The sequence below is a fragment of the Phodopus roborovskii genome, unplaced genomic scaffold (assembly GCF_943737965.1).
Source record: "Phodopus roborovskii unplaced genomic scaffold, PHOROB, whole genome shotgun sequence".
Taxonomy (NCBI): domain Eukaryota; kingdom Metazoa; phylum Chordata; class Mammalia; order Rodentia; family Cricetidae; genus Phodopus; species Phodopus roborovskii.
Genome location: NW_026126578.1, coordinates 6,092,899 through 6,108,878, shown reverse-complemented (window position 1 = coordinate 6,108,878; position 15,980 = coordinate 6,092,899). Strand labels below are relative to the sequence as shown.

General features: G+C 40.1%; 1 protein-coding gene across 2 annotated transcripts in view; it reads right to left on the bottom strand.

The window, feature by feature from the left end:
* Fancd2 (FA complementation group D2) overlaps positions 1-13,649 on the bottom strand; it is a 63,248-nt gene extending 49,599 nt beyond the window's left edge. Inside the window, exons 1-8 of one of the 2 annotated variants that reach the window (XM_051203687.1) lie at positions 13,565-13,649; positions 10,514-10,654; positions 9,422-9,489; positions 9,168-9,271; positions 8,676-8,736; positions 7,134-7,186; positions 3,130-3,208; positions 374-498 (exon numbers count right to left, since the gene is read on the bottom strand). In XM_051203687.1, coding sequence (XP_051059644.1) covers positions 374-498; positions 3,130-3,208; positions 7,134-7,186; positions 8,676-8,736; positions 9,168-9,271; positions 9,422-9,489; positions 10,514-10,654; positions 13,565-13,628 — 695 coding nt within the window. In that variant the 5' untranslated portion in view covers positions 13,629-13,649. Of the gene's footprint in view, positions 1-373; positions 499-3,129; positions 3,209-7,133; positions 7,187-8,675; positions 8,739-9,167; positions 9,272-9,421; positions 9,490-10,513; positions 10,655-13,564 lie in introns of those variants that run through there. The other variant, XM_051203686.1, reaches the window with a different exon arrangement.
* Between the last annotated feature and the right edge of the window lie 2,331 nt (positions 13,650-15,980).

Genomic DNA, 15,980 nt, shown 5'->3' with positions numbered 1-15,980 from the left:
ATGAGTTACCCAGACAAATACCCAATTACTTTTTGTGTATGATTTTGAGTCTCACGTACCCCAGGCTGGCTTAGAACTTCCTACACGACTGAGGATGAACTTAAATACCTGTATCCCAGCCTTTAAGTCCCAAATGCATATGTATGTGTGTACACAAACACCAATGTGTACCATGGTGCATATATGAAGTCAGAGGAAACCTTGTGCAAGTCAGTTCTCTTCTACTATGTGGGTTCCAGGATCAAACTTATGTCATCAGAGAGTACAGGCAAACACTCTTGGCCACTGAGTTACCTAGCCAGCCCTAACCTTAGCTCTTTTTATACTGAAACGAACAAGTTTCCCTGGTAGAGAATCCAGAGTGCTTACCCACCTGAGTTCTCTCCCCACATTAGCATGCTGGGAGTCCCCTAGGATCTCAGGAAGGCTAGTGATGAAGTCATGCTGTAAGTTCACCGGAGCAACACTGATCAACTGCATCATCTGGGTTGTGAGGTCCTACAGGGAGAACATTATTAGAACAGTAGTATGTTACTCAAAATAAGCACTACTTGTTCATGAAATTCAGACCAGAAATTATGTGCACAACATGACCATATATACAACACGACTCAAGCTTAGAATTTAAATTAAGAGGCAAATGGGAGCTGGGGAAAGAGTATACTCAATAATAAAGCACTTTAAAAAAAATAAAACAAAAAAACAAGAATGAGGACCTGAGTTCAATCCCCAGAACCCATGTAAAAGAAGCCAGGCACAGTAGCATGCACTTGTAATCCCAGGTCTGGGGAAGCAGAGGCAGGTAGACCCCTGGGGTACATTGGCAACCCAGCCTATATAAAGCTACTTGGCAAATCTCAGCTTCTGAAAGACTGCTTTAAAAAAAAGTAGATGTTGCCTAAGGAATAACATCCAAGGTTGTTCTCTGGTACACACACACAGACACACAGACAGACACACAGACAGACACACAGACAGACAGACAGACACACACACACACACACACACACACACACACACACACACACACACACACACGAGGCAAATGCCTGTCCTCTAAATTCACATAACATAGTAGGTACGATACATTCAAGTTGAGTACAGACTCCAAATTCCAGCCCAGATGAGACTCTAAAATCCCTGTTGTTCTAAATAAAGATTTAGTTTGGAGTGTCTGTCAAAAACAAGAATGATTTTAAGAACCTCTGAAAAGATGGTAGGCTTGGTAGTACACACTGACAATATGAGGACTTGGAGAGGCAGATGCAGAAAGATCAAAATTCTAGGCTAGTCTGGTCTACACGGCTGGTTACAGGCCAGCCAGAGTTAGATAGTGAGACCCTGTAAAAACAAACAACAACAACAACAAAAATCCAAAAATTCCCAAACAAATAAGGCATCTGAAAAAAAGTAAGACCAAGGAATTTACATAAATCAAATGCTTGCAAAAACTACCTAAAGTTTTCTTCACTATATAATCAAATTAAAGCATTTGTAGTGAAATAAGATGGCTTGGGATCTCACCACTTTTCAGAAATAAAAAGTACTTTTTGAACCAGGCAGTAGTGGTGCACGCTTTTAATCCTAGTACTCAAGAGGTAGAATTATGTGCATTGCTCACACACACACACACACACAAAAGGAGGAAAGTAATCTTTAGATTTTGAAACACAAATAAATACCTCCCCTCCACTTTTTTTTTTTTGTTTTGTTTTGTTTTGTTTTGTTTTTTGAGACAGGGTTTCTCTGTGTACCCCCAGGCTGTCCTAGCTTTCTGGAACACAGCTCTGTAGACTAGGATGGTCTCCAGAGTGCTGGAATTAAAAGTGTATATCACCATGCCCAGATCTCTTCCCAAGTTTAAAAAAATATTTTACACTTAGTGGGTATGTTTTGCATTATCCCCCACACACATATATACATATATGCACATACACACACACATACCATGAATGTGCTTGCTAGATCTCTTGGAACTGAAGTTAACAGACAGCTGTGAACCACCATGTAAGTGCTGGAAATTGTACCTTGCTCTTCTACAGGAGCAACAAGTGCTCTTAACCTTTGAGCCATCTCTGTAGCCCAGTGGTTCTTAAACTTCCTAATGCTTCACCCCAGTTCTTCATTTGTGGTGACTTCTAACCATAAAATTATTTTTTGTTTCTACTTCATAACTAATTTTGTTATTGTTTTGAATCATTGTAGACATCTATTTCTGATAGTCTTAGGCAACACCTGTGAAAGAGCTATATGACTCTCAAAGGAGTCATGACCCACAGGTTGAGAACCTCTGCTCTAGCCCCTTACTGAGTATTTAACATATAATAAACTATACTTAATCTTTATAACTGAGGAAGTTTCTGTCTTAGGGCATTGGTGGCACACACCTTTAATCCCAGAACTTGGGAGGCAGAGGCAGGTGGATCTCTGTTGAGTTTGAGGCCAGCCTGGTCTACAAAGCTACACCGAGAAACCCTATCTAGAAAAACAAACAAACAAAAGTACTTATTAATGCATATATGCTGTGTATAGAGGGCATGTCCATGCCAGAGAAAAGTTTTGTGGGACTTTTATGTGGGTTCTAGAGAACAAATCAGTTCTTTGGATTGCACAACAAGCCTTTTACCCACTAATTCTCACAGTCCTTTATAAATCAGACAAGCGTCTCCATATGGCCCCTCTTCTGGCTTCAGACTTTCTATCTTCCTACCTCATCCCGAAGTGCTGGGGTTACAGGCACACACCACTTCATGTAGCCTAAGCTTCTTTAGAAATAAATTTTTACGGAGTCAAATACTCAAGATTCTTAAATTAGGAAAGCTGAATAAAGATAATGTATTTTGGTAGGAAAATGAAATTTTCATTTACAAAGGAAAAAAGAATCCTAAAAATCAAAAAGGTTTGGTTAATCATACAAAAACTTACTGTGTTTTTTTTTTTTTTTGGGGGGGGGGGCAGGGTATCATTATGTAGCCCTGGCCATCCTGGAACTCACTATGTAGACCAGGCTCGCCTCGAACTCACAGAAATCAGCCTGCCTCTGCCTCCCAAGTGCAGGGATTACAGGCACACGATACTATGCCCAGCTATAAAAAAAGCTTTTTAAATTGATAAAGTCTCCAAACCTACCTTGCTATCCACAATGCTATCCAGCCACTTTAGTTGATTGATAATGAGTCGGGACATGTTGATTCCATCACTGCTCTGGCTGAAATGTCAGAAAGAAAAGGGATTGAGTAGTTTGTCTCTCCCGTCCCTCTGTCCCTCTCCCCATTTTTTTTTTTTTTTTTTTTTTTTTTTTTTTTTTTTTCCCTATGTTTGGGTCTAGGGATTCACAAATGCTGATTCTATGTTTGGGTCTAGGGATTCACTCTACTACTACGCTGCATCACCAACTCCTGATTATGCAACAGAAAACTATCCTATACAGAATACTTCAGCCAGTGAATGAACTATACAGTTAATACTTATGGGGAACAGTACTAGACACAAATGTGATTATTCAAAACAAAAGAGGAGCTGGAAAGACAGTTTGGTAGTTAAGTACTGTCTTCCAAATGACCCAGGTTCAATTCTCAGCAATGAGGGCTCACAACCATCTGTAATTCCAGTCCCAGGGAATATGTCACCCTCTTCTGGCCTCCACAGGCACCAGGCATGCATGTGGTACACAGACATACACACAGATAAATAACCAAACATAAGGAAAAAGATGAATAATCCAGACATGGTTATATTTGATGAAAAAGATGACTAGAAAGAAATACTGTTAATAGCAGCTGTGATGGTTTGGATGATAATGGCCCTAATGGGCTCATATATTTGAATGCTTGGTCCTTAGTTGGTAGAGCTGACTGGGTAGCATTAGGTTGGAGGAGTTGTCACTAGGGTGGGATTTGAGGTTTCAAAAGTCCATGCCATTCCCAGTTAGCTCTCCTCTGTCTGCAAATTTCAGTTAAGGAGGTAAGCTCTCTGCTTTGTAGACCAGGCTGGCCTCAAACTCAACAGAGATCCACCTGCCTCTGCCTTCCAAAACCTTAGCAGATGCCATGTTCCCCACCATGATGGTATGAATTCATGACTATCTCTGAAACTGTAAGCCACAAACAAACTCTTATATAAGTTGTCTTGGTCATAATGCTTTGTTAAAAAATGGACTAAAATAGTGGCTAGGGAGAAGGGATAATATTTATCTCTTAAAAATAATGTGACTGTGTGTGTGTGTGTGTGTGTGTGTGTGTGTGTGTGTGTGTGTGTGTACGTGCGCACCCATGGAGGCCAGATGTCAACATCAGTCTTCTTAAATCACTGCATCATATTTTGTGAGCAAGAGTCTCTCATGGAGCCTGGAGCTCACCAATTCAGCTAAACTAGATGGCCAGCAAGCCCCCCAGATATTCCTGTCTCTGCCTGCTGATGCTGAGATTACAGGATTTCAACAGTTCAGTTACTTAACATGTGTTCTGGGGGTCAAACTCAGAACATCATGTTTGCACAGCAAGGACATTATTGACTGTGTCACTTACCTGCCACACAAGTGAATTTTTTGTTTGTTTGAGATAGGCTGTCATTATACAACCCTGGCTGGCCTAGAACTTGCTGTAGACCAGACTGTCCTCAAACTCAAGCGATCTGTCCACCTCTGCATCCTGAGTACTGAAATTACAGCATATGCCATCATGCCAAGTATAAGTGACTTTTTAAAAAGACAGTAAAATTGTTGGGCAGTAGTGGCATATGCCCTTTAATCCTAGCAATTGGGAGGCATAGGCAGGCAGTCACCCTGGTCTATAAAGAAGTTCTGAGACAGCCAGAGATACATAGAGAAACCCTTTTGGAGAAAAAGAAAAAGAAAGTTGATGAATTTATCAGACATAATGGCAAATACCTGCAATCTCAGTACTTAGGTAAAAACAGAATTATGAATGTAAAATCAATCTCAACCACATAACAAAATAAATAAACTGAAATTTTATAAACTTATTTTTTTGTTTTGTTTTTCAAGATAGGGTTTTTCTCTGTGTAGCTTTGGAGCCTGTCCTGGTACTCTGTAAACCAGGCTGGCCTTGAGCTCACATAGATCTGCCTGCCTCTGCCTCCCAAGTGCTGGGATTATAGGTGTGCACCACCACCAGGTGGCTGAAAGTTTATAAATTTTTAATAAGAAAATGGTGTTTTGTTTTGTTTTTGAAACATGGTTTCATTACATAGCTCTGGCTAGCTTTGAGAATTCTGAGATCCACTTGCCTCTATCTCCCAATAGCTGGGATTAAAGATTGTTTATATTTATACTGTGAGACAGTATAGCCTAGACTAGAGTGTGATGGGAGATGTCATTCTATATATGTTTCTCATACAGGTTAATAATAAAGCACTGTTGGCCAATAGGAAAGGAAGATAGGAGGGACTAGGAGACAAGGAGGAAATAGGAAGTAGTAAGGATGAGTCAATATGGAGAGTCTGGAGAGAGCTGGATGCCAGCTGCCTCCCCGGTAAGAGAAGGCCATGTGAAAATACATAGAGCAGCAGAAATGGGTTAATAATTAAAGGCAGAACTAGCCGATAAGAAACAAGTAACCGGGCCAACAATATTGTATCAAATACAGAGTCTCTGTGTATTATTTGGGGCTGGCGCGGCAGCAGGACAAGACCGGGTGGCAGCAGGCGGAAAAACAGTACTTGTTACAAGAGTGGAACTCACTATGTATCTGAGGATGACCCTGAATCTTTCATCTTTATGCCTCTCCTTCCTAGTGCTGGGATTATAAGCACAGGTCACTATGTCTAGCCACCAGACATAAATCTAAGGTTTTGAGTCATACAACTTAACTGCTTTTCACAATGATTGATTTATGCTCATTTACAACAGATGCCAGTAATCGCTCATTATACTTTTGGGTGTAGTGAAAATGTTCTTGATATTTTATGTCTCTCTCTCTCTCTTTCTCCAGACTCTTATGTGTCTTGGGCTGGATTCAAAATTACTGTGTAACTGAGGATGACTTGAGTTTCTGATCCTCCTCCTTCATTGCTAGAGTACTAAGATACCTTTGGTTATGGGAATCAAACTCAGGTCTTCAACTTAGGCAAGGAGTCTATCAACTTAGCTGCACACCCAGCTTGCATGGCATTTTATTATTATTATTATTATTATTATTATTAAATTAATTTACATGTTTTTTCAAGACAGGGTTTCTCTGTGTAGCCCTGATTATCCTGGAACTTTCTCTGTAGACCAGCCTGGACTTGCACTCATACATCCACCTACCTGTGCCTCCCTAGTGCTGGGATTAAAGGTGTGTGCAACCACACCCAGCCCCATTGTTTATATTAAAAATTCTGTCTTTGCTAATGAAATTGAACATTCACATCTTTGATGTTCCTGTACTTGAGATTTTATGTTCAGGTTTAGGTCCTTTTTAATCAGGCTGGTCAGGCTGGTCATTTTCCTTCCAGACACTATTTTTTTTTAAATATTTACTTATTATTTTATGAGTATGAGTATTTTAGCTGCATGGGTGTCTTGGCACCATGTGCATGCAGTGTGCTCTTGGAGGCTAGAAGAGGGAGTCATATCCCCTAGAGCTGGAGTTAGAAATGGTTGTAAATTGTCCTGTGAGAGCTGGAAATCCAACTCCAGTATGCTGCAAAAGCAACCAGAGCTCTTAACCACTAAGGCATCTCTCCAGCCCCCACATAGTAATTTTAAAATATAAGCAGTATACTCACACTTAAAAAAAAAAAAAAAAAAAAAAAAAAAAAAAGGCAAAGACTCTGCCAACTGGCTCCTTCCTAGGGAATGGCTACTACTGCCAGAAGAATTATCACTCATATAAGCATGTGTGTTATTTATTTTAATGATGATTTTTTTTTTTCCTGGTTATTCAGGACAGGGTTTCTCTGTGTAGACTTGGCTGTACTAAAACTCACTCTGTAGATCAGGCTGACCTCAAACTCATAGAGATCCACCTGTCTCTGCCTCAAGAGTGCTACCACCCAGCTGCTTTAACAATGATCTTAGTATTTATGAAGTAATAGATGAAACCTGGCATGTTAAACATGACCACAAGACATTTCAGGTGAGTCCTAAAAGTATCAATGTACACTCAATATTTCAGAATAATTCCACTTACTTTTCAAAAAGAAACTGTGGCACTTTTTCAAATAACATTTTGATAATGGCAGGCTAAAAGAGAAGATATGCATAGTCAGGAGATGGTCTTAAAAAATACAACAGAAATACATCAGGTCAAAATGGCAAGCAGGCCTGCTGGTGCTGCACTGCGTCAAGCACCAGTTGGTACTCTCAAATGCTACTATGATGCTGAAGAATTCAGTAAGCTGGGTTTAACAGAGAAGATACCACACAGATGGCAAGAAAGACAGAAGATAGTGTCCTGAGAGGTTTATAACAATAGCTGCTTCTAATTAAGACAGCACTATACCTAACCATGAAGCATCAGATTCTGCCTGAGAGGACTGGACAAAATACAAAGAGGACAAATTCTACCTTGAATTTGAAAAGAGAGCAAAGTCAGCCATGAGGTAATCTCATAGTTGAGATCTGTGGATATACCTGTTCCCAACGTGTTTTTATGAAAATAGTTAAATCCAAAATTTCATCAGTAGATGGATTACTTTAATATCTATAATAATCATGATTAGAAGAAGATGTATAATTAGTCAGAAGTCTCTCCCACCAGCATGCTTGAAGAAACATCATGATAGACTTGTACACTCCCCTAAGAATGTTCATGCAGATACCATTTACATTTCTAATATAAAATGTAGGACTATAAAGACATCAATAATTTGCATTCCAAAATATCAAAGAGTGATTGTTAAGGAAAATTAAAATAATCACATACTATTAAATATTGTAACTGTTAGTCCATGAAATGCAGACTTTATACAGCTTTGTTCAATTTGAAATATAACATGTCAAGGTACTGGCTACTCAATAAATTAAAAAGAGGAGGCGGCTAGAGACAAGGCTCAGTGGTTAAGAGTGCTTATTGCTCTACCAGAGAACCTGAGTTTGATTCCCAGAACCCACATCCTGTAATTCAGAACTGCCTATAACTTCAGTTCCAGGAGCTCCAAAACAGGTACCTTCACCACCTGCACTCACGAGCACATATCACATTCACTCCTGACAAACATACACCAGTTTGTTTGTTTGTTTGTTTGTTTGTTTTAAAGTGGGTTAGAAAAGGAGTAAATAAAGGGCAAAATCAAGTTACATAAGTGATGGTGCAGATGAGAAAATACAGCAATCATCACACAAATTTTGGAGCACACAGAATGTAGCTATAAGAAAAAGAAATCAGGGCTGACAAGATGGTTCAGCTGTTAGGAGGGTGTGCTAATCTCTCAAAGGACCTGGATTTGGTTCCCAGTACTCACATCTGGTGGTTGAAACTATAACTCCAGCTCCAGGGAATCTGACACCTCTAGGCTCTGGCACTCTCATACACATAATTTAAAATATTCTTTAAATAAACAAGAATCATATGCTGGGGAAATGAATAAGACTGTCAATCAACCAGCCCAGTAACAATTCATGAGACAGACATGACTTACAGACCAGCTGCTGCAAACCAAAACTAACCCTACTCTACTAGTCACCCCAAATCACTGCCACCATGATCTCAGGAAAGGTGGCACAGTCTCACCTGTAAAATGTCAATCCCCAGAAGTAGTTTGATGAGGCTCTTGGAGTAAAATGTACCTGTGCTGTAAAATAGAGAGGTGTTTGGTTCCTATTTTGTTTATATTGTTTTACTACCTTTTCTACATAAAACTAGTTAAATACACAGCCCTTCAAAATCATGCTCAAAGTCACGCTTGATCTGAAAGTAGAGACCTTTAGTTCCTGCATTCAATAAGAGGCAGCCCTCTATAAGTCAGCCTCTGTGAGCTAGCCTGATCTACATAGGGAATTCCAGTACAAGCAGGTCTGTACAGTGAGACCCTGCTTCAAAAGAAACATTCTAGATCTTTACCATCTAGCCTCAAATTAAATAATTTTAAGGATACACTTCAACTTTGACTAAAAAGAGTTATAAACCAAAATTAAAATTATAACACAAAAAAAAATTGCATTTCCCATGCCCAGTCCAGTTATTGCTAGACTGAAGTTCTAGAAGACAGCCTCTTCTCCACACCTTGCTTCCTCATCCTGCAGACGCTCACAAGACAACAGGCAGTTCCTGAGACAGTCACAGTCTTCAATGTAGGACTCCAGACCGTTAACAAATTCTTCTATTACCTAAACAAGGAGATTGTACAACTAAGACAAGATAAGCTAAGCTCTGAAGTTGAATGTTTGTTATCAGCCACTCAACTGTGTGCCAGGGTCTCTACAACCTAATTCCAGAGTATTCTAGCAAAAGCAAAGTACCACAGAGAGGATACATACTTTGGGATAAGAAGGATGTTTCCTCAAGGCCTGAAAGAGCTTCCTTTGGAAGACTATCTGATCCACACCTGGAAGGAAGGACAGCTGTTCAACATGATGAGTGACATCCACCAAAGCCTACCTCCTTAAAAACAGGCTTCACAGCTGATAATGCCACCAAAATGGTTTCTTTCCTTCTTTAAAACTGTTTTTATGTGAAAGTATATTCATAGGTTCTGACCTGGAACTAGCAATCCAGACTCCTGATATGGTTGCTGGGTATAGAATTCTGGTCCTCTGGAACACCAGTATATACTCTTAAACCACTGAGCTATCTCTTCAGCCCTACAAAGAATATTTTCATCCACAAATCCACAACTTCTAAATCTAGAGTAAAAGACTCAACCTGGTAGACTAATATTAGACTCCAAGTGTTCTACAAATAACCCATGATACAGGACAATGCATCTATGCCCTAGAAAGGTTCCAACCTTAGAAGGCTCAACATATTTTCTTCTGACACAGATCTCTTTGCTTCCTGGTTGTACACACACACACACACACACACACACACACACACACACACACACACACACTCATGTCTGTCTACCACAAAGGACTACTAGTAGTATACAAATGATTTTCACACACACACACACACACACACACACACACACACACACACTCATGTCTGTCTACCACAAAGGACTACTAGTAGTATACAAATGATTTTCCTAAAAAACAAAAAATCAGAGTTCTCTAACAGTTGTTTTATCAGGCCTTAAAACATGAAGATTAAGAGCTTATGCACAGGGGAAAAAGACCATAAACAAGAGGCAGAGGCAGGCGAATCTCTGAGTTTGAGCCTGGGTCCCAGGATGGCCAGGACTACACAGAGAAACACTGCCTCCAAAAAATAACCCCCAAAAACCAAAACAAACCAAATCAAAAAAAAAAAAAAAAAAAAAAAAAAAAAAAATTCCAAAGACCATATGCACATTCTCTAAAAAGCAATGTCCTCCTTCCCATTCTCCATCAGTCTTTCTATTCTAGAAATCCATGATCTAGTCCTGAGCACTTTCACTGAATTCAAAAATGTATTTTGAATATTACCTAGCTGATTTTGGTTCTCTCCAGTTTTAAGAGTGAGTCCTGATGTTTTAAGAAGCCTTACAAAGACACTGCCATTTTCTTCAACTTCATGAGAATCATGAGATTTCTTTGCCAGCTTGGAAAGGGGTTGTTTCATAATCTCTGAAAAACAAACAAACATAAAACCTTCAAGAATATGACCACAAAAATAAGAAGAATGCAAAGATTAAAACACAAATACAGGACTACATGATCTGAAAGGAAATTCCGATGTATTCCTGAAGAATCACACTGATTCTGCAGGGAAATGAACTATCTTCAATGGTGGTCAGCAATAGTGGCTTCCCCACAAACAAACAAAACCACCACCAAATAAAATAGCATTCACCAAATGAGTTGTCAATAAAGAATACAAAATGTGTCACTTGTAACAAAAGTAACCATGGAACCATTCTCGACCTAAAATCTAAAGCAGTGCCTGTCGCTCAAGCACCCACTGCAGTCACTGAATGCCTTACTGTAATGTACAATCTGGACTGCACGCCAGAGCTACTGCTAAACCCCGAGAGTGGTTCCCTAGAGTCTGAAGCTTTGACAAATTCTTCTGTAACAATCTTCATTCATGCCAAATTTGAGACCTGATGATCTGTCCACAAAACCCAGACAGGATAGGACAGACTCCTTTCACCACATCTTTCAGTACAAAGCTCAGGTTGGGCTCATCCTAAGGCTCTCACCACATAATGAATAATAAAACAGGGACTTGAACCCAAAAATTAAATCTACTTATGTTCTTTATGATGTAATTCTGACTCTTTAAGTAGTCAAAAATCAGAATGAGAAACTCCATTTGCTTATTACTCACTAAGTGCACAAACCAAAGTTCCTCCTCATAAACTTTTCTCTCCCTTTTTCTGGTACTGGGAACTGAACCCAGATATGCCAGGCAAGCACTCTGACAACTGAGCCCTATCTCCAGCTCCTCATCATACATCATAAGCTATTTCACTCCTGGAAAATGGGATTTCCAAAGGATGACCTTTATATTCACCCATTTTCTAGAGGGTTTCTTTTGTTTTGAGACAAGGTTTCACTACACAGCCTTGGCAAATCTGAAACTTCCAGAGATAGGCCTGCCTCTACTTCTTGTGTGCTGGGATTAAAAGCACATGCCGCAGTGCCTGTCTTATTTACCCATTTTCTAAATTACTTTTCTTCAGTCTCAAATGTTCTACCAATTTTCCATATTCTTCAATCCCTTTACTAAGAGACTTCTAGAAACTTAGAATTTCTCTTTCTAAATCAAGTCTTTCCTTTGTCTCTGGGATAGATTGCAATCCTAGCTCCTCTGGAGGCCAAGAAAACAGAAAGTTCAAGGTATGTTTGTGCTACAAGATTGAGTTCAAGGTCAGAGTGAGAAACTTAGTGGGCAAAAAACATAAACCAAAAAGAGGGCTAGGATAATAGCTCAGTGTTTGAGGTCCTAGGTACAATCCCTAGTGCTGAAGGAGGAAAGGGGATTTCATCCTTGAGTTTGAATAATTCTGAATATTGCACAACAGGACATTGAGTTGGGAAGCTAGGAGACAGTAAAGGTCAGGTGTGGTGGTGCACACCCATAATCCCAGCATTCAGGAAGTGAGTTTTGAGGCCAGCATGGGTTATATGAGACCCTATCTGAAAAATAAATCCCAAGAGGCCCCCCAAACAACTCAAAATGCAATTTAGAACTACCTTTGTATGTACATTGTGTGTGTGTGTGTGTGTGTGTGTGTGTGTATCTAGACCCTAGACCAGAGGTCAACATCAAGTGTTCCTCAGGAGGTATCCAACTTGATTTTAAAATTTGTATTCATTTAGATATGTGTGTGTTTCTAAAACATGTGTAGACACACATGCTATTGGATGAGGGTGAGGTCAGAGGACAACTTTGGAGGAAGTTCTTTCCTACCTCAACTCAGGTTGCCAGGCCTGTACATGTGCCTTTACCGCACCTTGATTTCTGAAACAAAGTTTTTCACTGGGGCTGAGTATACTACGCTGACTGACCAGCAAGCTGTAGCAAGCCTGACTTCACCACCTCTGCATTAGGAAAACAAATGCAACCATCACACCCAGCATTTCTACAGGGGTTCTGGGATAACACTCAAGATCTCATGCTTGCCAAGCTCTTCACTAACTGAGCCATCTCTCAGCCTCCTTTTCAGCTCTTAGGATCTTTGTCAACTGAACTGTCATCTAGTCTATGCACTATTTCTTGCTGCTGTTTTGCTTGCTTTGCTAAGACTTTTCGACTTTTCTTTTTTCTTTTTTTCTTTTTTTTGGAGTTTATCAAGACAGGGTTTCTCTGTGTAACAGTTCTAACTGTCCTTGGGACTAACCTGTACACCAGGTTGGCCTTCAACTCACAGAGATATTCCTGCCTCTGCACTCAGAGTGGCTGGACTAAAGGCACATGCTACCACTGCCTAGCTACGACTTTTCTTTATATATTATTATTATAGCAAAACATTCTTAGGGGTAAAAGGAGACAAGTTTTGGAGCTTGCTATATAGAACAAGCCAATTTCAATCTCACAGCAATCCTCCTACTTCTGCCTCCCAAGTGCTAGGATTAAAGGCGTGGATCACCATGCTTGGCCCAGATGCTTTTCTAAAGAATGAAGATCTCTTTTTATAAAAATTCATTTTGATTTTATGTGTACATCTGCCTGAACATAAATGTACCACATGAATGTATGGTATCCTCTGGAACTGAAGACAGTTTTGGAACACCATGTGGGTGCCGGGAAATAAACCCGGATGCCCTGCAAGACCATCAAGTGCTCTTAATCACTGAGTCATCTACCTAGCTTATTAATAGTTATTTTTATGAAGGTGGCGTATAAAGCTCAGTTGTCCAAAAACTTCTAAGTGGCATTTGAGGCAGAAACTCAATCCTTAATCTCCTAGAATCTGTGTTCTCTCCACCAATCCTTGACAGACATTAGCACCTGAAAAGTATGAATTTTGCATCTTTTCCTGTCTCACACATGTGTGATATACATGTAACAATGAAAGGTTAGATACTTACTGGAGGTATCTTCTGTCACAGTTTCTCTATCTTCAGAGTCTAACCGTCTTCTTTTGGAAACCATTTTGACCAACTTTTTCTGTGCTTATAGTACTTCCTAAAAAGAAAAACAAAACAAAACCCAGGGGTTGGGTATTTAACTCAGTGATACAATGCTTACCCCAAACACCAAAAGAACTAGCAACCAGAGACTAGAAGTCCTTCTAAAACTGTTCTATCTATAACCAGAGGGTTTTAGTTTTCACATTAATGCTGTCTAATTCTACATACTGAGCACATTTTAACTCTACAGAGCGGCCCAATATCTGTCCAAGATGTATAGACTGTTGTGGGATATCTGTACACTGTGTGAAGATGTATTGCTGTGATTGGTATAATAAAGAGCTTAATGATCAATAGGAAGGCAGGAGGTATAGGTGGGATTTCTGGGGACAGAGAGGACTCTGGGAGGAAGAAAGGCACAGAACAAGCAGGATGTGCAGGAGGAAAGGTAACAGCCATGAGACACGTGACATGAGAAAGACTCCTTGCAATTGGCCAAGGCTGCTTCTCTGTTGCTAAAGGAGAAAAGCCATAGCTCTTCAACTGAGTCTCAAGACCATGACCTGACCTCACCCACCTGCTCTCTAACTGTTTACTTCAGTACTGTGTCAGGGTTTGCAAAGCAAACTTGCAAACAAGACAGACATCATCCCTGCTCTCAGATGTTTAGAGCCTAAAAAAGTCTTAATGTATTTAACTATATTTGTCTAACTTCGATGTTACACAAATAGTATCCTGCAAATGAGGATACTATGAGGGCTTATGAGGCAAGTTAGTCTAGCAATAAATGAAGTGATACAGAAAAGCAGGGACAATTTCCTTCAACATGTTTTCTTTTCAATGTCATAGCCTTGTGAATGATAGGCAAGAGTTTTCCTGCCAGAACAGCAATTGCCATTTTTTACTTTTAAAATATTTAAACTTTGTGTATGTATATTTGCTGTGTCTGTGGACCATGTGCATACCTGATGCTCACACAGAAAGAAAAGGGCATTAAATCCCCTGGAAATGAAGTTAAGGATGTTGTGAGCCACTCCTTGGGTGCTGGGAAACAAACCCACATTCTCTGCAGAGCAACAAGTGTTCTTAATCACTGAGCTATTTCTCTGGTACCTTTTTTCCCCCTTTTTTGGTTTTTCAAGACAGGGTTTCTCTGTATAAGTCTTGGCTATCCTGAAACTCCCTCTGTAGACCAGGCTGGCCTTGAACTCACAGAGTTCTGCCTCCTGAATGCTGGGATCAAAGGTGTGTGCCACCACCGCCCATCGCACCTATTTATTTTTAAGACAGGGTCTTGCCATGTAAATTGGACTGGCTGGTCTGCATAGTGAGTGACCAGTCAGTCACATTCCAGGCCAGCTGCAGATATACAGTGAGGCCATGTCTCAAAAATAAAACAAAAACCCTGTTTTAAGAACTTTAATTATAATCCACTTATTCCTCACATGCTGACTTTAGACAGGAATCACTATTATTCTCCTAATCAGGGAAAGGGCTGGAGTTCTAACTCTGGTAGTCTGGTTCCAGAATCTGCACACCTTGTTTTGTTCATTCATTTACTTTCAATTCTAACACAGGGCCTCATTGTAGCCCAGAATCTGTGCTCCTTGCTTTATTTATTTTCAGGGTTAGGGTCTTGTGTAGCCCTATAGGGTCTGGAACTCATACATAGCCAATGGCAATTGCTAACTAGTCCTCCTGCCTCCACCTGCTGAAAGCTATGTAGGCATGGGCCACACATCCAAGTAGCATTTGTGCTACTGCCTTCAGTCCCTAACTCTTAATTATGACAATGGTATCTATTAACATTCCAGGGATTGAGAGATAGCTCAGGGATTAAGAGTTTACTGTTTCCAAAGCCACAGAGAAACCCTGTCTCGAAAAAAGAGAGACAGAGAGTGAGTTTCCTGCTCTTTCATAGGAGACCCAGGGTTAAATTTCCACCCAAATAAATGGCTCATAACTGTCTGTAATTCCAATTCCAGAAGATCCTGTGCCCCCTCAGGTTCCTGTATGCATGTGGTGCACATAAATACACGAGGACAAAACATACGTACACATTAAATAAGTCTTACCAAAATTTTGTAATACTAAACAAAGTTAAACTTTCTTATTATGCGTTACCCTGACACGTTACCCCTGACAGTCAGCCACACTGTTCAGGTGTAAACACTAAAGCAAGTTAGGGACGCCTGACTTCGGAAAGACACCATTTAGCTTCCAGGAAAGCCTAAAAGGCCTTTAAGCTGCTCCTGTAAAGCCCAAGCCTTGCAAAGGATTTGGAGTAAAAGCCTTGCTCACTTGGTCTTGTGACCCACACAAGGTAGTACCTGAGAGGCTATCCTGCGTCAGAGCGGATGAAGAGGCCGACGCT